Source organism: Perissodus microlepis, chromosome 1 (genome assembly GCF_051167445.1).
Source record: "Perissodus microlepis isolate ML-2025 ecotype Zambia chromosome 1, ASM5116744v1, whole genome shotgun sequence".
In the NCBI taxonomy this organism is placed as follows: Eukaryota; Metazoa; Chordata; class Actinopteri; order Cichliformes; family Cichlidae; genus Perissodus; species Perissodus microlepis.
The window spans coordinates 16,634,409-16,662,278 of NC_140461.1; the positions used below are offsets into that span (position 1 = coordinate 16,634,409).

Below are 27,870 nucleotides of genomic sequence, written 5' to 3' on the forward strand. Positions count from 1 at the left end.
TGTGCGGGCACGTAAAACCACACCAGCCTCATCGGAGCAAAGAATAGAGGCATGCTATCGGTATTAGTGCTGGCGAATCCAGCTATTTCTCACTGTAGTGAAGTGCTGCTCAACTTTCCCGGCGATCGATACTGTTCGAAACCTTAAAGATAACGGATTACGGCCAACCGGACCGCCTTGTGCAAAGACACTCCGTGCACACATTTTCAGCACGTTGGACAGCGCACGGCGCCGCAGAGGCGGTGCGCGGATTCAACCGGTGGCTTTCAACGGGCAGAGTGAGGACCAGAGTGGACCGTTTGATTAAATGCTGTACAAAAACTCTTTTTACGTCACATGTCTGATAGGATTTTTTTGCTTTCTGCACTTGGACTAGTGTTTTTCTCGTTCTTCCTAATACACGGTGTCTTTGTCGATTCCATCGTGTGGGAAGGCGTGCCGAGAGTGGCTGACTCTTGAAGCTGTGTGCTGAGTAGCGTGGAATAGGTGACTGTCAGGCGGGAGGAGTGGTGTGGTGGTGCCTAAGAAACCTTCCCTTTATAAGGATGCTGGTGGGAAATGCCTGGAGACAGAGATGACGAGATTTGTCAAAAGGCGCTCGAACTCTTGTCAGATCTTTGTTCTAAGGGGGAAGTGCAGAATGAAAACTGTCGGGATTTTATCTACTATTTCCGAGATCTCGCCAGACCACGCTACACGGATTCAGGTGAGGCATCATTTGCACGCTTGATTCAATGGTTGCACTAAATTCAATGGAAGTGAAGTCGCATATGACTTCTTTCACTGAAAGTCGCACGCATAAAACACACTATAGGTGGTCCAAGCTTGGCTCGACTACTTCACGACGAAGATTAGTCTATAATATCAAAGAAAAATTAGACTTGTACATTATTTTTTCACATTAGTTAGCTCACCGATCCGGTTAAACTATGCCTTTTTCGAGGAAGTCCATTTTCCCATTTCTATCACACGAGGTTGGCGTGACATCGTGTAGGCTAGTCTCTGAACACTCATCAGATATGTTTCACTGGATGAGTTGCCCTGCATCGTGTATTTACTGACGTGTCACAAACATTCAGTCATACTACTTTGAAACTTTGCCTCTTTTTTAAAAAAATTCTTACCTAAAACCTCAGCGCGACGTGAAGCATTTGCTTTTTATAATTAGATTTAGAATTAGCCACTCTCGCTTCATAATTATCAACACTTAGGGTAAACACATTCGCCTAAATGGCATGCAGAAATTAGTGTCTGTGTGCATGTGTGCGGAGGAGAGAAGGAGCGAGCGAGAAAGCGTTATTTGGAGGCGCGAGAAAGCGTAATTCCTGCACATTTCCACTGCATTCATTCTGCTTCCATAGTTTGCATCAATGATTATTCATCACGTGACAGGACTTTGTGAATTGTCAGTCTCCTCCAACCCCCAAGCTCTCCCTTCTGTTCCTTTCCACTTTACTTCAACTATCCCCCAAAGTCCCAGCTCTCTTCTTGCTTCCTCATTCATCATATAGGCCGATCTTCTCTTGTCTTTTACACTGACACTTTCAAAAGTGAAATTATGTGGGTAGCCCGTGGGGCTAGCTATCAAGAGGGCTTACAGGTTTAATTTCTGTTCCAGCTGGCATATATCACTCAGCGTGATGGAAGAAAGCCATAAGAGAATAACAAAGGAAATAAGTACAAGGCAGAGGACAGATACTCTTTCAGCTAGAGTTGAAGCTGGGGGTGTACCGTTCATATATATATATATTTTTTTTACAAATATGCTAAACATAAAACATCATTTTGACTTCAGATTTGACTTAAATCAATTACGTAAACATATTTACAACTATTTTCTCAAAAGATCATAAAACATCAAGGATCAATGAAATAAGAACTGGAACATGAAAGAAAAATAAAGATGTGTAACATGTCTTTTAATGGATTAGTCACCCACTTGGAAAGATACCTTTCTTGACACTCTTACAGAGAGTATGTTGAGAAGTTTAATATCAATCTCAATGACTGTAGTCAATCAATCAATGCCTGTCCTGCTGAAGCCAAATGCCAATTAGCTTAGCTTTAGCAGGAACAGAAAATGTGTCTTCCACTGTTCAAAGCACATATCACAGCTTCTAATTTTTACACTTTAAAACTAGCATGATTATTTAACAGACTGTGGCAATTAATCAGCTTTAGAGATACGGGTAGGAGGATTAAGTTACCTTGGAACAGAGTCAGGTTTCAGAGTTTATGAGTGCAGCTTTATATTTAACAGATATGTATAAGAGTGGATTTAGTCTTTTCATCTGTCAATAAGCAAGTAAAAAAAAACAAAAAAACAAAAACATATTTGCAGAAATGCAAATGCAATCGAATGCTTCATCCTTTACAACATTGGGGACAACCAGTTGGAACCACCTACTGTACATGTGTAACATATTACATTTCCAATAGTTTTTACTTACAGAGAGGTATTCTTAGGGAAAATAACATCCCAGAAGTAGACATTACATATATTGCCTTTTCAGCACTTGCTTGCCTCCTACACTTTTGCACCTTTGAAGGTCCTGTGCACTAAAATTGGTCCACCCTCTTTGTTCCAATGTAGTCTTTAAATCCCTCCAGATGTCTATAGCTTCTTCTCCACCAGGCAGCATTTGGGCGGCCTGCCAAACCGACTGTGGGCTCAGCGTCCTCAGATGGCAAGTCCCTCAATTTCTCCACATTATTCTCTCAAATCACACATACTCTGGTATTCACAGAATTTCACAGAAAGGACAGTTGGTCTGTGTTCCTGTGCAAGGTCTTATGACAGCTCCCACACACAGAGCCAGTCCTAATTGCAGGACTGTGGGATTTGGAGGATGGGTTACCTTACCAACAGCATATAGTGAAAAGTGCAAAAACCTTTATTGCCAAATAAGTACACTTTTGGCTGTTTGGACTAAAACAGTCATGCAATTGATGTGTAGTCTCATTAACTTTTATCTAATACTCTTACCATGACAAAAAGTCAGCCTCAGACTCTTAATTACAAGTGTGATCTTTACATTAGATGTGTCAGGTGTGATTCAGCTCATCACGAGTCCTCTCATATTTTTAAAAGCAGCTCTTCTTCGTAGTATCAGTCAGACCAAACACTTAAGACAGACTGAAATCAGCTCTAAATCTATGCCCAGCTCTGTAAGTGGGAGCAGAAGTTTATATGCAAAAATTCTAAAGTTCATGATTATTAATCTCACTCATTAAAAACAAAAGCAGAAACAAAGTGGATAATGACAGGCACGGTGTTCTGTTGCTATAGCGTGCAATTAAAAAGAAACAAAATGAGAGGATTAAATGTGATGAGTTCAGGAAATCGTTTGCTTCTACTAAACGTAACATGATATCTGTCAGCTACAATTCGGATTAGTGTACAGCTTTAACATTTCTAATATAAGCTACTTTTACTTAGCTGCTGCCAAAATAAAATAATGCATTCAGTCAAACTGTGTAACAGCAAACATATCCAACAAGTCGATTTCAAATGCTACATCTAATCAAATGCCTTGTGTTGCAATGAAATTTAAACTTATTGTAGAGCCATTAATGATAAATAAATTATAATGATAATCCTGTATCTCATTAATCCACTCTCTGTTTCATTTAATTGTGCATTAGTTGTACATTTGTTGCTAGTGTCTAAGCAGATTCTCTGTTCAGGTATTCATGAGGAGAAAGTCTCCTTGATGTGACACACATCATGATTATTACCCTTTTGTTAAATGTATCAACATACCAATCACTTGATTTCCTGGAGGTTTTATAGGCTAATAAAGTAACATGCTCTGCTTAACAGTAATAGGTTAATCAAGAAAACAATCACTGCTTTTTCTAAAAACTTCACTCATTGTTATGACTAATGTACTTAATACAGATTACACCAATATTACACTTTTGAGTTTTTATCTTTTGAAAATTTTATTCCAGTCTTCTCAAGCCTGACTTGTCTTCGCATACATGAAGGGACAAAGGATATGTCTGCTATAATACTATGGGCAAATAATAGCCTGTTGCATAGTCAGCACATAAACTGGGAATAATCTGTATCGCTGCCCTCGCATAGCCAAAAATAGATACAGTCAGGTGGATACAGCAGACTGGTTCTATTCAAAACACTGTGCAAGAGCTTGGGCTTTTCAATAAGCAAAATTACCTCAAAGATGAAAGACCGTTACATTAAATAAATAGAAGTCATGTGTTAAAGAGAGACGATGGGGAACTGGTTAGAAGAGGGATTTAGGAGTCAGTTTAGCTGGTATCAAAGCTTAGAGGAAGCAGTGGACAGTGGCAGAGCAGGGAAGCTCAGGTGGACACCCTGGGGACTTAAAGGGTAGAAACAAGAGACCTCTGCTGGTGGGCCAGAACAGAAGAGGTCAGGCAGATGGACTGAGCAATGGAGACTGACGTTGCAGAAGAGTTCAGATGGTTCTGGCTGTCGGCTAAGGTGCTAGACAGGATGGTTGCTGGAAACCAGAGTCATCTTTAGTTAAGGGAAACCAGAAGAATCCTCAGTCCTGGCCAATGAGAGGATGGCATTTGGAAAGGGGTGCAAGACAGGTGACTGCGGTGCTGGGAGCTCACTGAAGCGTGGCAGTGTAGAAAACCATATGGAATAAAAATACAAAAACTGCATCTAATTACCCATTATCTCTATTGGTTAAATCAAACATACAGCACATATTTTATAAGGTCGTGTGTATAAGGACATGATATACTTATATAAGTGGCCACTTCCATTTTTAACATATGATATAATGTTTTGCCAATTCTTATGTAATTCTTATAATTACAGGCCATGAGATGGTTGTGAAAGCAGACACTTAAATTAGTCGATAATAGTATGAGATACAGCATTAATAGCAGGTTTTCTGCAACTAATAGGGAAAAAAGGGACTTCAAAACTATATGTCTTGTAAGGCATGCATAACCTGAATGGTTGTGATCAAGATTTTCTAATTCTTATTTAATGTGATTTTTGAAACTATGGTGACAGGGGTGCATAGCTGGTCAAAATCGTCACATACAAGACATGAAGAAATAACTGAATGATGAGTCTTGGTAGCCCTGATAATACAAAATATAAGAGTAAAAGGGAAAAAAAAAGTGATGACCATTAATGATGCACTGGAGACGGTTGTTAACAATGCAGTGGTAAAGCACCATGTCAGTATGTGTAGTATTTTTTTAACAGTCAGTACACTTGGCCACGTTATGAACAGCATTTATTTCTTCTGTTATCTTGATGATGAACAATTAAAGTAATTACCACTTAATCATTTTTTGCCTCACAAAAGCTCAAGGATGGATAAGAGCTTAGGGAATGAGGGAATTCAGCATATAGAAAGTGTAAGCCTTTGATATTTCCATAATTACACATGCATAACAGCTTTAAAATCTACACAATCCCAGATGCGTACTCCATCCTTATTTTATTTTGACCTTGTCATTGCCCCTGGGATTGGTTCGTTTTGAAGGTTTGGATTCTTGTTAAATATTATATAATGCTGGTTTCTTTTCTGCTTTCACTGCTGCTGTTTTTAAATGTTTGTGTTTTTGGTTCCTACTTTGGATTTAATATACTTGTGATTTATTTCAGTTATGAGATATTATTGCCTTTTTAGTTTCTGTCTGGAGCTGATTATCATTTTTGTTTCCTCACTGTTTTCTTGTGTCCATGTTGAGTAGGTGTTCTGGATTGTTTCCTGTTTTACTTTGATAGTTTTCATTGGTTGTTTTAATTGGGGGTTTTTTGTTTTTCTTTTTTTTTTTAAATTTGTGTCTAATTCTCAGCCAGTCCAGCATCTGGATCCTCGTCACCGCTTCCTTCATGACAGACCCATCCTAACTTAATATCTACTACTAAGACATTAGCCGACATAAGGAGTTTATAAGATTGTTCTGGTCTGCTTCAGTGACATTACATCATCAAATAACGGTGCATAAAAACACACTGTTCAAATTCAGATATCAAACAGTATCTCAAAAACATGACATGGAATTTTCAAAGCAAAATAGTGTGCATATCTGTAACAACAATTAGGATGCAAACCATCTCAAGCCTGTTTTAACAACTTTAAACTTTAATTAAAGCCTCAATTAATTTTTATGAAAATTACACATGCTGTGTTTGAACTTGTGACATTTAAAGTTCCCTACAGAGCCACATTTCTCCAGTTTGGTATCTCAGAGACTCCAGCTGTAAAACATGGTTAAATGCAACCTTTTTTCATATCTTCCATGGTCTTGATTGACATTAACAGCACTTTTTAAAAAGGCACAACATTATTACATGTTTTTAAATATCAGTAGAATTAACAAATTTCTGGGGTTAATACATCTAATATATGTGAATACATACATACCCTTACCTCAATTTGAGGTATGGTTAATATGGTTAATACTCCATGGGGTCCTTATGATCCAAAACAAGACTTCAGGTAAATTTTATTTGCTTATAACAACAGTTGTCTTATGGTGCTTTATATTGTATGAGGTAGAAGACCTTAACAATATTAGAGAGAAGGAAACAAGCAAGCACTTGGTGAAGGTGGAGAAGAAGAACCTCCCTTTAACAGCCAGAAAGAGGCTCGGGGACATTTGCAGCTTCTGCAAAGAGGGAAAGCAGAACAGTGAAAACAGAAAAGTAAAGATCATTTAAGAAAAGACTGGTAATAGTAATGTAACTTAGTATATTATCACTGTTTGGATGTTGTTTCCTTTTACTTGCAATAAAGTTGCAAAGTTCATGTAATTATTTCAGAGTCATTGCAGCAGTTTCTATTTTTTTTTAGTTCTTTTGCTTCTTGAGAGCAGAGATGATTCAGATGCCCTTGATGACTCTGTTGCTTCACACCTCATCTCCCTTTCCATGGTGACTTGCACACCCTGGGCTGGTGTAAACAAATGCAATGCACTGAAGAATTATTCAGTGTCATGCTTTGAAACTATGAACTTGATAGATGAAGACCTGGATTGATATGCTGGTAAAACTTTTTATACTCCCACGGCCATTACTCCTGGTGTTGCCCACAAGTACTGCTTATATATAATCACACAGTTTATGATGCACATGTAGGAACAGCAACCGAGTAGTAACTTTAATTTTGCAAAGCTGTTATCTTTAGAGTGACATCTTCAGTTTGTTTATACGTGTTTTTGTGGATCCACAGATTTAACAGGAGAGATAGAGTAGCTGTTAGGAGCCCTTTAAACTCCTACATGTACCAGTGTAGAGCAGCTTCATGAGTGATCTTGTCCTTGAATTTTGGGATTTGATAGTATTTCTCTTATAAACTCATCTGTTTTCAGACTGTTTTTTTTTCTGTTTTGTATAAATTGTGACTTTCACGCCTTCCCTCCCCATTTGTCAAATTGTTTGTTTTTTACCACAGACCATATATAACAGCCTGTAAATATTTTTCTTGCAAGCTGTTTTTTATACCCTCTCATTTATTTACATGATAATATACATTAACCATACAGGCAGCATGAAGCGCCTCGGGTTTAGCACTTCATCAAACTACTGGGAACATTTTAAATTCTTGCAATTAATGTACCTCACTGACAGTTTCACACTATAAATTATACTCACGGAAGAGAGTTAATTCTGCTTTCTTGTGGCTATAGCTCAGGTGGCAGAGCAGGTCAGCCAATGACCTGCAGTCAGTGGCTGACCTGCAGTGGTTCGATCCCAGGCTGCCTCCTGGCTGCATGCCAAATATCCTTGGGCAAGATACTAACCCCATGTTTGCCTACTGGTGGTGGTCAGAGGGCCCGGTGGCGCCAGTGTCCGGCAGCCTCGCCTCTGTCAGTGCGCCCCAGGGCAGCTGTGGCTACAATGTAGCTTGCTATTGTCAGTGTGTGAATGTGTGTGTGAATGACTGAATGTAGTGTAAAGCGCTTTGGGGTCCTTAGGGACTGAGTAAAGCGCTATACAAATGCAGGCCATTTACCATTTCTTTTCAACGTTCTTCATCGGTTATTCCTACGGAAGCCAGGAGAGCTCACCAGACTCAAATAAACATCTACAAACAGACAAATCCAAGTTAAAAAAAAAATGACCTTAATCAGTATGACAATAGCTGCTTTGCAAATACACACAAGAAAAACCACAAAGCAAAAGTCAAATGCCATGTGCATGCTTGAAAAGAATTTCTGAATTGTCATGTTAAAATGCAACAAAAATATTTTAACTTATTTTCTGAAAACAACAACAACAACAAACCAAGAACTGTGGCCATCTGTGGTTGTAATGCTGCATTTCTATATTTGGTTTTGTTGTATTTGCACCTCTTTTGTGGAAAAATAATTTTTAAAGTTTCATTTTTTCACCATAATTATCAGCAAAGGAAATGAAATTGAAACATGGGGGGCACACTACCCTTAGAGTGCAGATATGAGCCTCCATTGGATAGTTAAATACTGCTACTACTACTGTTCATAATTTTGATTTTATTCTTTATGAGAATCTGTTAGAAAAGAAAAAAATAAATCCAACAGGACCTATAGCTGTGTACCTGACATGTTCCTCATGCAGTATTTTTAAAACATTTACTGAGTAACTTAATCATGAAATGGTTATATATGATGGTGATATCAAAAATCAGAGTGCAACAAAGTAAAAAAGAAGACTTATTCACTGTCAGATCTTGTTCTCTCTTTCCAGACATATCTGTGAGTCTGCTGTCATTGGTAGTGACTGCCTGTGGCTTGGCCCTCTTTGGGGTCTCCCTCTTTGTTTCATGGAAGCTCTGCTGGATTCCATGGAGGGAGCGTGGGCTTTCCCCCACCACCAAGGAAGCCCATGGGCACCTCAACCCGACTATGAGCCCTCTGCTATCACAGCCTGCACCCAGGCAGCCAGTTTACACAGCTGTGGACCCCCCGATGCACAACCGCCGTGAATCATCACATTGTTCCATGGCCAGAGAGCCTACTCCCGTGGCATCTGTTGTTTCAGTGGAGGCTCCGGTGACTCCTGTATCACCACCACCTGTGGTCATGGCCACACCAGAGGCAGCTATGAAGATCAGCCACACATCTCCAGATATACCACTGGATGCCCAGAGTAAAAGCAGGGAAAATGGAGTTCACACTAACCCCCGAATGCAGAGACAGACCACTGAACCCCCACCTTCTGGATGCTCAATGTCTGAAATAGGGTCAGTATGAGGTATTTGTTGATTTATGTGCTCCCATAAGATATGCTGGCCTTATTTTCTAAAAATCCCCTAACAATTATGATCTCTGTTAAAAACGCTAACATTCAAACTACTAATTGTTTCTGCTACTTTTCCCAATAGGACAAGAGAGATGAAAGACAAAATGACTTGGACTTGACTTTAGTTATGACTCCTGGCAACATGTTTCACATTTTTACTTTCTATTTGTGCATCAACTATAATACATTTAATGATTTTGGTAAAGGAAAACAACTTACACCTTATTTATGATTAGGGTTAGGTAGTTCAGAGGCTTGGTTGAAATGAGGATTTTGTTAAGTGTGGGTGTCTGAAACATGACTAAATGTCATGTGCAGATGTGAGTATGAAAAACAGAGACATTATAAGGCAATAATGAAACCAAAACAACAATTTCTTTCTGCTAGACTATAAAATGTATAATACAGCACACTATGTGTACACTATGTTCTTGAAGTGAAAAGCAGCGTTGGCGCTAGATATAAATTATGATATGCAGAACAATCCATTATGCAGGTTGCTTCAAAAAATATGCAGCTGATGTTTTAACATTCCTTCTTTTCATTGTGTTAATGTTGTATGATTTTGTTTTCTGTTGATTTCCTCTGTGCACAGTCAAGGGTCCATTCGTAGACACATGAACCTCTCTAACCCAGACTTCAACGTGGCCCAGTTCCAAAGGCAGGACTCCCTCACCGGAATGGGCCTGGGCCTGGGCCGCCTCAAACCCGAGCTCTACAAACAGCGCTCCCTTGAGGGGGACGAAGGAAGTCGAAGAGACGGAGGTTGTGGGCGCCTCCATTTTATCCTCAAATATGACTGTGATCTAGAACAGTTAATAGTTAAAATCCACAAAGCAGAGGACCTCCCGGCCAAGGACTTCTCCGGTACCTCTGACCCTTATGTTAAGATCTACCTGTTGCCCGATCGAAAGACCAAGCACCAGACAAAGGTGCACCGCAAGACACTCAACCCTGTGTTTGATGAGGTCTTCCTGTTTCCTGTGGCATACTCTGAGCTTCCTACACGAAAGCTACACTTCAGTGTCTATGACTTCGACCGCTTTTCACGGCATGACATTATTGGTCAAGTGGTGGTGGACAACTTCCTGGATCTGGCAGATTTCCCCAGGGAGACAAAACTCTGTCGAGACATCCAGTATGTCTCCTCGGTGAGTTAGAACGTTCACTCAAAACGATGTCATATTTACTTAGATCTGCCAGGTTATATTTAACTTTTTCCCACAAAGGCTGTGTGTGACAGCTGTGTGGAGAGTTCAAAATTTGTCCCTCTGTCTCCCACTGGCAGTACAAAGTACTGAATTTTTTTTCTTTTATCACTTGTCAGGTCTGAAAAAACAGGACAAAAATTAGTTAAGGTGATCAGGCCTGTGTTTGAAAACTGATGTTTTCTTTTACTTTGCTGTCTCTCTCTGCTGTCGAGATGAAAAGACTTTAAAAAAGCATCTGTTTAATAACAGATGTAGTGACCCCGAGCGTAAAATTTTACTACACAAGACATCTATGGTATCTGTATTGATATTATATGCTTTTTAAAATTGCTTTTACATGCCCGGAGAATGATTAACAATAGATTTTTCATTAAATATGGTTTTTGGAAGGAATACTAATTTAAAAAATATGCATTTAGAATAGTGTTTAATACTATACCTTCCTTTTTCTTTAACAATCCTTGATGCTGCACATATTACAAATAGATGACACAAGTGAAGGACTGAGGCATTTTATTAGCAATTACTTTTACTGCATCTGCTCCCACCTATCTAAAGTCAGTTTGCTCTGCTGGAACAACCTGTTTACCATGAGTAAATTAAATCCTTTGAGAGTTTTTAAGGTCAACAGGATTACAGGCCTCTTGCCATGTTACCTTACTGACTGCGTGCTAGTAAATCTCATTTTGTTAGGACCAGTTTCTGTTAGACCTATAAAGTGAGCATACAGTTGCACAGAGAGTGTCTGTCAGTGTATGTACATCCTTATAAGACCAAATGTGTGTGAGAGAGAAAGAAACGGAGAACAGGAGAAAAAAATATTTAAAAAAAACTGAGAAAACTGGTTTGGGAACAAGACATACGTGCCATTTTTCTTTCTTACATTATTAGCTATTTAAGATCTTTATAATGTTTTTCACTGTTCCTGCTCATCTCCTTTAGAGGTGAAAGATCTCAGATACTACAATACAGCATTTGTATTTATATGTTGGCCTGTTTTATTTACAGGCATTTCATTTATTGAGCTTAAACAGCTGTAACATGCAACTGATCCCTATATTCTGTTTGCAGTTGATTGCAGGAAACAGTTTAGGCAACAGAACTCAATGAAACAAGATCAGTAAAGCACAGCTGTGTAAAGGAAAACTATTGGTTGAATTTAGATTAGATCAATTCCCAGTCACTGTGTTAGTTATGATTTTACTTGTGTAAGGGCATAAATCTTAGTTAAAACATTGCAACATTGCTTAATAAGCAATAAGACAGTCCAACAGGAACAGCCGTGGTGAGTCAGTCTGGAAACTGTAATAAATGTTTACTGTGGAACATAGCTAACCTTCTCATCAAAAAGATTTTAATAAGATGTGGAGTGTTTTTGCAACTGGGCTTACTTTAGCAGTGCTGCAGCTTTCTGAAATCTTTCAGAAAGCACAGTGTTGCTATAACCAAATGTACTGCGCTTTTCTTTAAAACAATATTTTGACCACTGCCGACCTTTAAGAATGAACTGTTTTACAGACTCATCTCAACTCAGTTAATTCTTCTCATCTTAAGAATTGACTTTTGAGCAAAACATGAAGCCAGTTCAACAGCAGACAAAAAAAAGCATGGGAGTATTTGACTGAGCAGCTGTATGTCTATGTTGTGCATATGTCTGTCTCTTGTTTATCTAATAAGCGAATCATCATCTGCCTCTGTTGGTGTCCAGGCTTGTCTGCTACATCGCTACATCTTTTGCAAATGTCTGCACTGCAGCCATATCATTTTTAATAAGGAGAGCACATTAGTTAGAGTTTGTGTGCCTGATGCACTGGCCATTAGTAATGTAAAACAAATTGTTATGCTTTCACCTCTAGTATAAGGAGATTCATCGCTGAATTTAGATTTTCATTTCACAATTATACTTTCATTCAGATTAAGAACAGTAATACAGATGGGAGAGAATCAACTAAATATTAAATCGAACACCACACACTTGTTGTGGTTGTTTTTATTTGTTTGTTTTTTAATGCTCATTCTTTGTTAGAACTTCATTACATGCAACTTAAGATTGCATTATCACACATATTTATTGTTTATTCACAACAGCAATATGTAATTAAGTGAGTATTACTGCATATATACTCATAATCCCTGGTATTATTTCAAAAAAGTGATTAAATGTATTTTATAATGTTCACTTTGCTGTATGGCTAGCATGCTTTTATATTCTTCTCATCAAAGCTGCCACATTTATCCATGCATTTTATTGTCTATGGTAAAGGCACAGTAATCAGTTTTCTTTTGCCTTTTTGATCTCATCTGTTTCACCTCATCGAAATTTAGATATGTGGTGTTATTTTGTGCTTTTTATTGCTGTGTCAGTTTAAATTATGACAACGCAGAGCTCAAATTTGTGGCATAGTCCACGCCTGTCTAATTTGCAGGCTACTGATAGCAGCTAAGGTTTTAGTGCATAAAGTCTCACATACAGTGTGCCAAAGACCATTAACGGCTTCCTACTCATGGCCTCTAAAAATACTGACAGAATCTGTGTCTTCTTTCTGTCTTTACTCTGTCTCTCTCTCTTTATCTATCTCTGCCTGCCTTTTTTTTCTCAACATGTCTCGGTCTTTCTTCATCACACGCACAAATGCATAAACAGACACGGACACACCTGTTTTAACCCAGCTGTGACGAAGTCATCAGCTGTGTCCAACTTTTAGTACGCAAACAAATTGTTTAAAGTAAAACTAAAAAGAAGTAGCTTACCCAGAAAAAGTAACTAGATGTGAATGCATATTATATGCATTCTGAATGTAGTGCTAATGGGTTCTATAGAGTGCTCAGAATGGCTGAGATATTCACAGACAGTAAAATAACAGCTTTTGAGGCAGAAGATACTGGAAAACATAAAAGTGAGAAATGAAGAGGAGGGAGGAGATGCCGAGAAAACAGCATGACGATACACGAGCATGCCAGATAGAGCCTTCGGGGGAAAATGCTCACAAAAAGTATTGGGATTGTTTTGATCCATCAACATATGGATGTTTACTGGATCAGTGCACTTTTTCCCTGTTTAACTGATTGCTAATCAATGTTGCTTGGTTGGAACAGAATGGTGTGTGACGGCTGGTTGATGGGAACCAGTGATTAACGGAATCTGGAATTCTCACATTTTCACACTGTTCAGTTTTTGTCAGTTTCACAGCACTCAGCTAATGCACACAAACAGAAAAAAAACACAGAGTACACACAGACTCTTACACTTGTACAAATGCTTGTTCTCAGAGATTGACACAGATGCCCCACACATATATCCTCATAAATGAGCTAATTATCTTTGGACACCAGTACATAGACATGATATTCTGTAACTAGTGCACAGAGCTTATTTGATAGAATAATAATAATGATAGAAAATAAAGAATTATCATTGTGTGGATGCCCTCAAGGGCATCCACACTATTGAGTTCCTGTTTCTCTTTATTCTTTATTCCACTATTTTATTCTAGTTGCTTCCGTACACTTTTTGGCACTTAACTACTCCCTCAGTTTTCAGCCGATTTTCTCCGTTCAAACTCTAAACTGTTCTGCTCTTTCTGCTAATGTGCGCTATGACTTTTGGTGTTTATTGCTATTATACTTTTTAAAATATTACACTTTTTTCCTTTAATTTGTCCCATTGAAATGAATGGGAAACTTCCACAATTCTGCTAAAACTTTCTCTTCTTTGAAACTTAACTACATGCTCATACTTTCACGTAGAAACTCAATTCAAACTTTAAAACGTTCTCAAATGATTGGGCTATTCCTGTGTGATTCAGCTTTTTCAGATCTATTACCGTTTTCATTTAATGCCTCTTTAAGTTTTCAGTTGCAAAATTGTGATTTTTCAGAAAATACATGCGTTGTTATGGTTGCTTGCAATTAACTCAGAGTGAGCACTTGTCCTTTTTCAGTTTTCTCTTCATGTCTGAACAACTTCTTGCTACTCGCTCAATTTCCACTCAACCCCCACAAATTATACATCAAAACGTAGGTATTTTTGCTGGCTTTCAGAAAATGTCACTATCATTGTTGTGGGAGTTGCATATTTTTTGCAAATCTCCTCAGAGCAACACTATGTCTGAAAACTCTCCATAGACAGTCAATGGAGAGTTTATTCAAAATCACCGCTGGATTTCTCTAATGAGGGGCATTTTCAAATTGTCATATCTCCTTAACAAAGCAAAGTTGAGACATGAGGCTTGTGCCAATATATCTTCAGACTCTCCTGATGCTCACAATTCAAAAAAAATTTCCTCACCTATTACCGTTTGGCAATGAATTACATTTGTTTCAGGGTAGGAAATTTGTCCCTCACTCAGATTTCTTCAGATTTCAATCTCTGGAAATGAGGCACTTTTTTCTCTCGTCATATCTTTTTGATGGATTTCCACAGAGCCCTGAAAATTTCCATGACTGTTCACCAAAGCCTGCTGTTTCTTACGGTGAAAGAATGATTTTGATGCTCCATAGAGATTTAGAGTTACCAAAGGTTGTTTGAGGGCAAGTCAAGGCAGTTTTTGCTTCGCCTCTTCTCAGTTGCAGTGTGTTACAAGTCATATATCTTTAATAATTTATATTTTTTCTCTGAATTATGAAGACTCGAAGATTCCCCCATCTGTTCTGAACAAAACGATGTCTGAATGACCGTTCTAGCCCCTACGGTTAGGAAATTATGGCCATTTGTTCGAGGGGAATCCTGAATGTCAGAAATACACTGAAGAAAACTCATATCTCTCTAGGTGTCTGTGTGTGTAAGGGCTGATTACAGCAGGTGCAGCTAATTCAACTGACCTAGATATACCAAGCCCACACTCTTAACAGCTCCTGTTCCCTTTACTCTCTGTGTATGTGTGTGTGTATCAGTATTTCTCCTATGTTAAAGTATTACTTCTCGATCATAGTATTTCAAAACACTTCTACTACATATTAGTACTTCTGCTCAATCATAGTATTTGTGCCAAATCATGGTTTTGGGGCCAAATCATAATATATCTGTTATGTTATAGTATTACTACTAAGTGGAGGAATTTCTGTTATGTTATAGTATATGTGCTGAATATAGTATATGTGCCAATTCATAGTATTTATCCCAAATCATAGTATTTATGCCAAATTACAGTATTTCTGCCAAAAAGCAGAAATAGTACCTTTTAGCAGAAATTTCTGCCAAAAAATAGTATTTATGTTAAAACATAATATTTCTTGCTAAATCATAGTACCCCTGCCAAATCATAGTATTTGTACTGAAACATAGTATTTCTGCCCAATTGTAGTATTTGTACTAAATCATAGTACTTGTGCCAAATCATAGTATTTGTGCCAAAGCATTGTATTTGTATGGAGTCATAGTATTTCTTCTAAATCATAGTATTTCGATCAAATCTCAGTAGTTGTGGTAAAACGCAGTACTTCTGCCGTATCATAGTATTTGTACCCAATCATAGTATTTCTGCCATATCATCGTATTTGTGCCAAATTATAGTATTTGTGCCCAATTAATATTTCTCCTATGTTAAAGTATTACTCCTCAATCATAGTATTTGTGCTAAATCAAAGTACTTCTACTACAACTTAGTACTTCTGCTCAATCATAGTATTTCTGCTAAATCATAGTATTTTTGCCAAATCATGGTATTTGTGCCAAATCATAATGTTTCTGTTATGTTATAGTATTACTACTAAGTGGAGGAATTTCTGTTATGTTATAGTATATGTGCTGAATATAGTATATGTGCCAAATCATAGTATTTATCCCAAATCATAGTATTTATCCCAAATCATAGTATTTATGCCAAATTACAGTATTTCTGCTAAAAAGCAGAAATAGTACTATTAGCAGGAATTTCTACCAACAGATAGTATTTCTGCTAAATCAGAGTATTTCTGCCAAATCATAGTATTTGTACTGAAACATTGTACTTCTGCCCAATCACAGTATTTGTACTAAATCATAGTACTTGTGCCAAATTACAGTATTTCTGCTAAAAAGCAGAAATAGTACCTTTTAGCAGGAATTTCTACCAAAAGATTGTATTTCTGCTAAATCAGAGTATTTCTGCCAAATCATAGTATTTGTACTGAAACATTGTACTTCTGCCCAATCATAGTATTTGTACTAAATGATAGTACTTGTGCCAAATCATAGTTTTTGTACCAAAGCATCGTATTTGTATGGAGTCATAGTATTTCTTCTAAATCATAGTATTTCAATCAAATCTCAGTAGTTGTGTTAAAACACAGTATCATTGCGAAATCATAGTATTTCTGCCAAATCATAGTGTTCCTTCAAAATCACAGTACTACTGCAATTTCATAGTATTTGAGCGAAATCATACTATATGTGCAAAAACATACTATGTCTGCAAAATCACAGTATATCTGTTATTTTATAGTATTACTACTAAGTCACAGTATTTCTGCCAATTCATAGTATTTGTACCCAATCATAGTATTTTTGCCATGTCATCGTATTTGTGCCGAATCGTGGTATTTGTGCCAAATCGTGTTATTTGGGCCCAATTAATAATTCTGTTATGTTATAGTATTACTACTAAGTCGTAGAATATCTGTTATGTTATAGTGTATCTGCGGAATATAGTATATGTGCCAAATCATAGTATTCATACCAAATCACAGTATTTTTGCTAAAACATAGTATTTCTGCCATATTGTGGTATTTGTGCAAGAACATTGAACTGTTATGTTATAGTATTACTACTAAGTCATAGTATTTTTGCTTTGTTATAGTATTTGTGCTAAAACGTAGTATCTCTTCCAAGTCATAGAATTACTGCAATTTCATAGTATTTTGAGGAAATCTGTTATGTTATAGTATTACTACTAAGTCATAGTATTTCTGCCAAATCATAGTTGTAGAAAAGCCTGTGTTAGTGTGAACTACATTACCCAGCAGCCTCTGAGCAGTGATGGGATTCATGGGACATCTGAGCTAGATGGTCTTCGTTTGTTCCTGGGCTAACGATTGAGAGAGCTGCTGGGAAGGGAAACAAATAGCCCATCCTGTATTTGTTGGGGATGGTGTGCTTAAGATGGTTACACTGTTACTTGTGTGTATTGGTTTTAGTTACCTTTAGCATATGTGCTAGTTAGCGATAGCTATGGCAGCCCAGTTATTTGATTGTTTTGGGCTTGTTACAGCTTTGTTTGTTCCCTCTGCCAATTTATGTGAATTTGTATTATGTAGTGGCTAAGTAGGGGGCTGACTGTTTACTAAGTGCAACAGTGTAAATGGGTCAAAGGAGCTTGCAAAGAAAAGCGTCTGGACTTCTTTAAGTTACTTGAAGACGTTTCACCTCTCATCCGAGAAGCTTCTTCAGTTCTAAGGTCAAATGGTGGAGAGTCCCAGATATAAACCTAGTGGGAGTATCCCCCCACAGAGGGACAAAAGGACCCCCTGATGATCCTCTAATCGCCTGAGCCAAGGTGTGAAACTGGGTGTGGGTCCCAATCAGCCAGAGTTTCGGGTGTGTTCATTGTGAAACCTGGCCCCACCTTATCATGCGAATTCCTGAGGTCAGATGGCCCAGGATGTGAGTGGGCGTTAAGGCGTCTGGGAAAGGATCTCAAAACTGGATTATAGATGGCAGAGAGTTGGTGTCGTAAACCCCCGCCTCTGTTCAAAGATGGTCGCTCACAGTGGACATAGCGACCATGTAAATCATAGTATTTCTACCAAGTCCCAGTGTTTCTGCTAAATCATAAATAATGTTTTAGCACAAATTGTGTGATTTGGCTCAAATACTATGATTTGGCCGAATTTTCTGTGTTTCAGCACAAATGCTATGATTTGGCAGGAAAAAAATATTATTTAGTATAAATACTAAGTTTTAGCAGAAATACTATGTTTAAACTTTAAACTATTTCTGCTAATGTGTGTTATGACTTTTGACCATTGAAATGAATGGAAGACATTATCAATGTGGTCACTGATTTTGCATGCCGGGTTGAGCTGTGTTTTAGCTCAGTGAGATGAGCATCCGTTCTCAGACTGGGAGGCCAGGGTTCAAATCCCGCTTATGGCAACATTTCTTTCAGTTAACAGTTAAACTTTTTTAACTCTTTTCAACACAAATTTCAGCTTTTTCAACCCTTTTCAGCAGAATTTTAAGTTTTTTCACCACTTTTCAGCACAAATACCAGCTTTTTCAGCTGTTTTCAGCAAAAACCTCTTTTCTGCAGAATTCTGCTCATTCAACTCTTTTCAGCAGAAATTCTGCTCATTCAACTCTTTTCAGCAAAATTTTCAGTTTTTTTCTGCTGTTTTCAGAAAAAAACTCCTTTCAGCAGAAATTCTGCTCATTCACCTCTTTTCAGCAGAAATTCTGCTGATTGAACTCTTTCCAGCAGAATTTTCACCTCTTTTCTGCCCAAATTCTGCTTATTCACCTCTTCTGAAAAAATTTCAGCCTTTTCACCTCATATCAGCACAAATCCCAGCTGTTTTCAGAAAAAAACACTTTTGAGCAGAAATTCTGCTTATTCATCTCTTTTCAGCGCAACTTTCTTCTTCTTTACCTCTTTTCAGCAGAAATTCTGCTGATTGACCTCTTTTCTGCAAAAATTTCAGCCTTTTCACCTCTTATCAGCACAATTCTCAGCAGCTTCTGCTCATTTCAGCAAAATTGTCAGTCTCTCCACCTCTTCTCTGAGAGAATGAGATTGGCTTAGTCAGTCAAGTGACTGCCTTGAAACCAGGAGGGCCAGGTTCGAATCTTGCTCAAGACAACATTTTTTTTTTACCACTTTTCAGCAAAAATTTCTCCGTCTTTACCCCTTTCAGTAGAATTTTTTGCTTTTCACCACTTTTCAGCAAAAAATTTCTGCTTCTTCACCTGTTTTCTGCAAAATTTTCAGTTTCTTCACCGCCATACAACTTTTTGCAACTTTTCAACTTTTTCAGCTTTTTTCAGCAGACATCTTACGCGTTAAGGCATCCACACAGCATTTTCGCAGGAAATGCAAATTTTTCTAGTTAAGTCTTGATTTCCAGTGGGACTGGCCATATTGATGTGTCATTGCTAGATTTTAGCTTGTTTAGCTCTGCAATAGAAGCAGATTGTAGATTAATGAAGAACATGTGTTATTTTTACTGGATTTAAGAATGACAGTCTCAGTATGAACAAAAGCTGTATAATACATTTGATGGTTTGAGCTTTTAAATACAGAATATACTTGTGGCATACCAGCCTGATTATCAGAAACGCTGAGCATGACATTCAACCTGCAGATGTTACATGCTATTTGATGCCTAAGAGGTTTTGCGGAGCACGTAAAACACAGTGCTAATCTCTTTCCCACCTGTATCACAACTATTAGACCATGAAGCATGTAAAACAGATAGTTCTGGGATGTGGGATGCATTTTCTGGAGGGTTTTTTGAGTTAATTCATCCTTCACATTTAAAAGCCATGATGAGTACTTGATCACGATTGTAGCAAAATATACAAGTGCAATTCATGGGTGATCTCTCTCTCTCTCTCTCAGAAAAAAACAAAAAACAACACAGAAATACACACTCACAAAATGCCAAATCACAGAGTTTCTCTAGCTTAACCAAAAATAATAATAATAACTCAATAGTGTCCAAGTGTGTGTGACATTCCTAAGACATGCTGTAGAAATTGTTACCAATTGTTTGGATGTCCCTCTTGATAGATTTCGGCATCTCCCTTTTCACAGATACTTCTAAAACTAGCACTTAACATACATTATACTTTGGATACCAAATTAGTTATTTTGAATATCTTAATTTAAAAGGCATCTTAGCATACATAAGAGTTGTTTTGAGTTGTTTTTTTCATTGCCCTGCTGCTGCAAAAAACATTCCTACTTGGTCTTTGTTACTTTTAGTATGAGAGTTTCATAACAATATGGGGCAAATCTCAGTCTTAGATTTCTCAGTGCAGTTGAGTAATATGATGTCATTATCACAATTAATGGAGCAGCAAAGTCAGTTGATCCTAAGTTTTCAGTGTTGTTGTTTTTGCACTTCAGTTGAATTTACTAAGCTTACCTTTGTAAATGATCAGATGATGATGAGTTGATGACACGTGCTTTGAAATACCAGCACAATCTCACCAACATAGCAGCAGATCAGCAAGAGATTCTACTGTAGGTGTCTTTACCACACATATTTGTGTGCTTTCCTGGTTTGCACTTCTTTTGTGGAGTTATTTTAAGCACTAGCGATAAGTGAGCAGCAGCTGAACTGAAGCCTCTGCGCCGGGTGAAATATGGGAGGCTTTAATTAGAGCAATATGACAGAAAATAGTATTTGTAGAAAAGTTGTACACTGTAAATAAATGACCAGAATAATACACAATCAAACTCATTTTAGAGTAAATATTTTTGTGTCTTTTAGGATAATGTGGACCTTGGGGATCTGATGTTTTCACTTTGTTACTTGCCTACTGCGGGCAGACTGACCATTACCATGATAAAGGCTCGCAACCTCAAGGCCATGGATATCACTGGTGCATCTGGTAATTAAAATCTGATACTGACTGTGACTGCAGCACCCCACTGGTATCCCAAATGTAAATCAAGTTAATTTTTCTTGTTTGTGTCATTTTTTATAGATCCATATGTGAAAGTTTCACTGATGTGTGACGGTCGCAGATTGAAGAAGAGGAAGACGTCAACAAAGAGGAACACTCTGAATCCAGTCTATAATGAGGCCATTGTGTTTGATGTCCCTCCAGAAAACATAGAGCAGATCAGCCTTTTGATTGCTGTGATGGATTATGACCGGTTCGAGAGTTTCTATAGAGTAGTTTCTACATCTTTTGCATGAGTCAATGTTTAATTTATACTTGCTGCATGGCAAAAGCGGATAAAATATATTCAAAGAACATTTGCAAATATTTCCTCAAACTCTTTGTCTCTGTAACACATTGTCTTGGGTGGTTTGCTTTTCACACACAATATGTAAGACATTATTATTTTTGGAAAGCATGGGAGGACTTATAATATTTTTTTCTTTCTCCCTTATCCTCCTGGGTCTACAGAGTAGGCCATAATGAGGTCATTGGTGTGTGTCGAGTTGGCAATGATGCTGACAGCCTCGGTCGAGATCACTGGAGTGAAATGCTTACATATCCCCGAAAACCTGTCGCCCACTGGCATCCTCTCGTTGAGGTGAGATGGCATGTGTTGACACACACACACACACATATTAGGGGTGCAACGATACACAAAATTTACGGTTCAGTTTGGTTCGATACTTTGGTGTCACGGTTCGATATTTTTTTGATACAAAAAAATGTTCATGCCTTTTTAATTTGTCATTTATTAAAATTATAAATATATATTTTAACTCAAAAGTACAGTTTTTAAATTTAATGTTGCTGAAACAACAAAATAATAAAAATAAATAAATCTATCTGATCGAGAAATCACTCATCTTTGGAAAAGAGAGTTTATTACAGAGAAATGGTTCTTTCCAAAATAAAAGCTATACTATACGCTTCTTCTGGGCTATATTCTCAGCAGCATATTAAACATATCAGGTCCCATAAGGAGAATCATGTGCTAACGGATGACTCGGGTAAAGTTTGTAGCATGCGTGCTTGTTGTTTTTGTCTGCTTCCACTTGTCTTTGCACTAGGATGATGTCAGCGTAAACGTGCAGTCATATTCGTTGTGTTCCCACTAGTGCTGTCAGCGTTAATCTTGTTAAAATGACATTAACGCCATAACGCAGCAAATCTCCGTTAACAAGTTACCGCGGATCGCCCCGTGCGTGGGGCTGGACGGCGTCAACACGTTAACGAGCTAACTGTACTAACGCACTAGTTCCCACCAATTGAGCATTGCGTGGCACATCCGACATACTGTTTTACTTTTGTCCATAACGCGCTTACCATCAGGATCATGCTTCACATGAAAACCAAAATAGTTCCAAACGCCAGATCTGAATGAGGGTGGGGGAGGTTCAATTTCGGGTAGCGTTGAGGCAGTTGCCATGTTGCAACGAGCTTAGCTTCTGTCTTGCTAGCTTGCGCTGCACTCAGTGGATCTGCGCTCAACAGTGCAGCCTAGGCGGAGAAGTCGAATGCAGATCCACTGAGCGCTCAACACAGACAGCATCGTCAGAAGAAAAGTTGATAAAATAGATAAAAGTTTTTGTATTGTCCGATACATATGCGTACCGAAAGCACTGTATCGAACGGTTCAATATCAATACATGTATTGTTGCACCCCTAATAGATAGATAAGATGGATTAATTAGATAGATAAGATGGATTAATTAGATAGATAGATAGATAGATAGATAGATAGATAGATAGATAGATAGATAGATAGATAAAATTCCCCTCTCGCCCCTGAGGGGGGTCTATGCTTCACGCTCAGGTCCTGTACCAGAGGCCTGGGAGCTTGAGGGTCCTGCGCAGTATCTTAGCTGTTCCTAGGACTGCCCTCTTCTGGACAGAGATCCTACTTGGGACTCACTGCACCTAGTGCTCCGATTACCACTGGGACCACTGTTACCTTCACCCTCTTCTCTGAGCCCTTGATACTTCTCCATCTTGCACCCTGCTGTTATATGCTGGATTGTTTGAGGGGCATCTTTACACAGCCTGCACCTGTGGTCTTGCCTGGTGTGGTAGACCCCAGCCTCTATGGATCTTGTGCTTAGAGACTGTTCCTGTGCTGCCATGATTACTGCCTCTGTGCTGTCTTTCAGTCCAGCTTTGTCTAGCCATTGGTAGGATTTCTGGATGTCAGCCACTTCATCTATGTGCCAGTGGTACATACCATTCAGGGGCCTGTCCTTCATTGATGGTTCCTCCTGTTCCTCCTCTTTCTTGGGTTTCTGGTGCTTGAGGTATTCAGGTCGGTTGGGCCATCTTCCTGAAGTTTAAGCAGTATAAAATATTTATAACATAAACATAATGATAAAAAAATATTTATCATTAATTGAGGTTAGAGTTGACAGATGAAAGAAAAAGAAAGTGTAAGTGGGTAGGAAGCTTATCACTGTCCAGTTATTAAGGCACACTGAGCTCATTACTATTCACTGATACTGAAGTGTGTTGTTACAATGCGGCTGTGAAAAGATTTTTGGTCAGTGGTAAAGGGAATATGGTTGTAAGCTATAACAAAGTAAAAAAAAGAGAGGATGTCTGCCATTTCATGGAAATCACTTTATTGCCAGAATTGACAAGAAGCCTAGAAAGCTCAAAAACATTATATATCTGATTTAATCATTTTCAGTGAAAAAGAAAGTGGCTCTCTCCAAAAAGTCCACAGATGGTGATGCTATTTTATGTGAAACTGCATATCTGTGTGTGATGGCTAAAATATAACCTGCTCCACCAGAGATCAAATTGGCTGCCAAAGTTTCCATAGCTATGTAGCGCCTTCTGTAAAATTGTTTATTTTTCTACAAATACAAGCTAGTTTAGAACTTGTAGTCATCTTTGTAATTTACCAGTATGACTTGGCCTTATACCATTGTCTCTGAGATTATGATATTCCTAATATTTATCCCAAATCTTTTTTTGTTTTAGCTGTTGAAGAGGGAAGGTAGACATAGCGGACAAAGCACTGACACAATACAGCATGTTTTGTGAATGGCAAAATAGATATCCTTCAGGTTAAAGCCACCGATAAAACTCATGCACTAATTGCCGTACTTTATTCTAGTGTGGAGTGAAACTATTGTGAGTTTGAAATGTCTAAGCTACTTCTATTGAGTGAATGGTAAGGGTGTTCAGTTTCTTATATGTGAACTTATCCATAGAGCTTCATAAACCAAGATAGTTCACTACATTCATACATACATTCACACTGCAAGTTCAGTGCTCCTCTATCCAGCAATATCAAAACACCTACTGAACCCTTGTTCAAGTCATAATAATTAACAGACGTGACCATTTTAACCCATGGAAGTTAAGAGTATTTACACAGTGTAATAGTGACTAGAATTTACTATACATTTTAGGTATTCCTTTACATCTACAGAATGATTGGGATGACCTATGAATTTTCAAGTTCCAATAGCAGCCGAAGTTTAGTCACAGGCTTTTCAGTGACATTAGTCATCATCTGTGGATGCACTCAACATACAAGTCCTTTACTTGGAAAGTCTCCAAGCCTCTTGAAAATGTGCATGAGCCATTGTGGGGCAGTAGGTTCAATTTTGACAAAAATATCTCCAGGCTTTATATTTTTCCTTCTTCGTTTCACTTTTGCCTCTTCTGCAGCAAAGGTAAGTATTCATGTACCCATCAGTTTCTGCACACTGAACCTTCTCTCTATGGATACACATTATTTCTTGAATATCCCAGTGGTAAGACCTGTTTACCTTTCACAAACTGAATATGATGTAGTTGTTGAGGTTATCTGACAATATTTTCTCAGATAGTAATACTGCTTTGACAAAACTGTGTTTTACAGGTTACAAATACATACCTCAACTGAGAATCTTTGGCCAACCTCCATGCAAATGACACTCTGTGCCCTCTCCAGAGGAGATAGACATTGTAGCTGAGATCAAAGGGTTATAAAAAGTTAATAAACAGCATTTAAATGTCTGATTTGCAGCATTCCCTTAGCTGGTAACAGCAAGGGGAGTAAGATTGGTTTTCCCAAGGGATGAAACTCCCCAAGTGCCAATAAGCAGATTTCTGAAATATGGTGTCTGGCAAAAATTCTATTTTTTGCTTTCGATGTAACATTTATTGCTCTTAGTTAATGATCAGTCTTCAGTTTGTTCATTTACAATGATGGTCAACCTAATAAGTATCTATGCCAAATTCACTGAATGCTAAAGAAACCATAGTTATCCTGCCCAATTTTGAGTCAGTTTATTCTCATGCTACTCACAAAACAGTACTGTACTTTTATGCTGTGAGGTTTCAAATGCAGGTCTGTTTATGTGTTTCTATGCCAAATGAACCACTTTATCTATAAAAGCTTTTATCCTTTCACTTGGACTTGGCAAGAAAAGGGTGCAATAGAAAATACGTCTATGCTAATAAAATTTAGTGAATGCATAAATAAACTGACCTCCCAAAAATCAAAAAATGAAATGGCAGACATACAGTGTTTGTTTCACTGCCCAATTCATCGCTCTGTAGGTGGTGAGTACATTTGTTCCAAGATAAAAAGGTAGGATTGGCTCTAGATTTATTTGATATCATCGTACATCTGTTTATATGACTAATAGAGATGGAGGTTTTTTTTGTTTGTTTGTTTCTTTTACACTAACTATCATTGCAATCTTTCTGCTTTATTCTCTTGCAGTACCAGGGGACCACAGGTAGTAGCCAGGGAGGATCCTGTAATTCTCTGAAGACACCTCCTTCTCCGTAGCCATGAGCAACAATTCAAATAAGCCGAAGGCTGTGCTATATGTACCTTTGGGCAGATGTGATACTGAATTTTGCTCATATATGGTCCTAGCATAAAAAAATAAACACATGCATTAATACCTATGGAAAAGAAAGACACAAACTGTCTTGAGCTCTGCTCTTTTGGATCAGTTGCATGTTGAATGACTGCAAAGATGGATGTTTTTTTTCTATGATGTTCCATAAGAAAAAGAACCAGCACAGGCAGATATTTTAGGTCTGAGCTGTTCCTGAGTTTATAAACTCATTGCTCTTTTTTTTTAATAGTCTTGTTACTTGTTTTAATGAGATGAGTCTGTAATTGTACAATGTACTTACAACCAGTTGAGCTGCCATACTGTTCTTTTTTTTGGTTGTGAATTGGTGCATGAGGTCATGTTTTGATGGGATATCTTCTATTTGTTTGTTGGTTTTTGTTTCTATTTTTTGAATAGGATGTATTGTTCTGTCAGTTGATGTGCAGTGACAGTTCATTTTTAGGCAAAATACCTGTAAGTAAAAGTATGTTAAATGTTACGAATAAAAATTATTCCATAGAAAAATGTTCATCAGTTTCAATTCAGTTAATTTGAATGTGAATTAGAATTTCATAATATGCTAGATTTCTATCATTTTAGCAACTATAGTACACAACACTAGCTCTTCAAGATAAAGTAAGTAAGTAAAGTTTATTTATTAAGCGCTTTTCGGAGACAGGCAGTCACAAAGTGCTGTACACGAAGGTTGAAATAAACAGAACGTTAAGTACCAAAATAGACAATATAGACAGTACAAAAGGTTAAAAAAAAAAAAAAAAAAAAACACATCTGGTTAATATGTTAAACAACAAAATAATGAAATTAAGAGCAAAACTGTGTTAAACAGTATACAGTAAAATATATTATTTGTAGAATATCTTTTTTATTACTGTTTAAGATTAGTGTTTTAGAGCACTAAATATAAGACAAAAAGCTAATGCAAACACATTAAAGTTTTGGATATTATTTTATTTTTAAGGTTTTACATATCAGGACATAATAAACAAATATCTAGTCCTCATCGGGTCTTAATAGTAGATAAAGGCAACCAACAATCAATTAGATTGTTTATTATCATTCATCATTTATAACAAAAATGAAGCCAAAATGAAGATGCAGCACATAAAAAACATAGTTCACTCCATGAATTAGAAGCATATGGAACCACCTTTAACAGCAATAACTTGTAGTAAGTAATCATTTTCTATATTTTCTGATTTTTTTATGTTTGGCTTAATTAATGTTTTAGTTTTGGCTATGTTTTGGCTTTCAGAGTGATGACCTGACATTTGCTGTAAAATACTATCGTATACATAGGAGTTCATGGTCAAGTTAATGACACAAGGTTCCAAAGATACGGTGGCCATACTTGCCAACCTTGAGACCTCAGAATTAGGGAGACATTCGAGGGGGGGGGGTATATACATGTACATAAACATATACAAAAAACTTGAATTTTACAGTGTATAATGTTCTTCCTCTACCCCCCCCCCCCCCTGTTTTTGCACATGTCGAGGAGCGTGTCAGGTTACATTTCACTGTGTGTTATACTTGTATAACTATGCATGTGACAAATAAAGAACCTTGAACCTTGTTTATCTATTAGTAGTTAGGCTAACACACTTACCTCTCATATTTTCTTTCCTCACAAAACCGATAGATCCTCCACTTCTTTTAAGTGTCTCCCAGCACAATTCTTAGCATATAGGTAGCATATTGGTTCCTGCAACTGGTCCGTCGGCTTATTGTCTCCCCAGAAACACTTCCCTTGTACTTTTGGAAATCTGTTTTTTCCTATTGACAGCTGGTATGCAGTGTTTGCGCTGATATGCTGTCTCCAATTTGGTCTCATCTGTCCAAAGAACATTTTTCCAAAGCGCTTGTAGTTTGTTCAGATGCAGCTTAAGCCATGCTATGTTCTTTGTAGATAGATTTCCTCTATGTAAAAGTTACAATGCTAATGGATGATGTAGCTCTTAAGATCACTG

At 37.7% G+C, this 27,870-nt stretch overlaps 2 protein-coding genes across 2 annotated transcripts; one reads left to right on the forward strand and one right to left on the reverse strand.

Annotated features, from left to right (window-relative positions):
- The first annotated feature begins 12 nt into the window (after nucleotides 1-12).
- Nucleotides 13-26,411, forward strand: syt9a (synaptotagmin IXa). The gene is made up of 7 exons (XM_084932261.1): nucleotides 13-706; nucleotides 8,693-9,188; nucleotides 9,843-10,398; nucleotides 20,870-20,990; nucleotides 21,087-21,258; nucleotides 21,516-21,645; nucleotides 25,759-26,411. Exons 1-7 carry the CDS (start codon nucleotides 559-561, stop codon nucleotides 25,825-25,827), a joined length of 1,692 nt encoding a protein of 563 aa, XP_084788387.1. The 5' UTR covers nucleotides 13-558; the 3' UTR covers nucleotides 25,828-26,411.
- On the reverse strand, nucleotides 22,700-27,649 carry LOC146393637 (uncharacterized). Its single transcript, XM_084932273.1, has 2 exons — nucleotides 27,510-27,649; nucleotides 22,700-23,361 (listed from the first exon to the last, which is right to left on the reverse strand). The coding sequence occupies exons 1-2, from the start codon at nucleotides 27,514-27,516 to the stop codon at nucleotides 22,916-22,918; spliced, it is 453 nt and encodes a 150-aa protein (XP_084788399.1). The 5' UTR covers nucleotides 27,517-27,649; the 3' UTR covers nucleotides 22,700-22,915.
- Between the last annotated feature and the right edge of the window lie 221 nt (nucleotides 27,650-27,870).

What these genes read in the sequence shown, in the direction of transcription:
- syt9a (XM_084932261.1), top strand. Translation starts at nt 559, where the DNA reads ATGCCTGGAGACAGAGATGACGAGATTTGTCAAAAGGCGCTCGAACTC. An exon ending in TGCTCAATGTCTGAAATAGG is followed by an intron (nt 9,189 to 9,842) that starts GTCAGTATGAGG and finishes CTCTGTGCACAG; the next exon opens with TCAAGGGTCCATTCGTAGAC. An exon ending in GCTGTGATGGATTATGACCG is followed by an intron (nt 21,259 to 21,515) that starts GTTCGAGAGTTT and finishes CTGGGTCTACAG; the next exon opens with AGTAGGCCATAATGAGGTCA.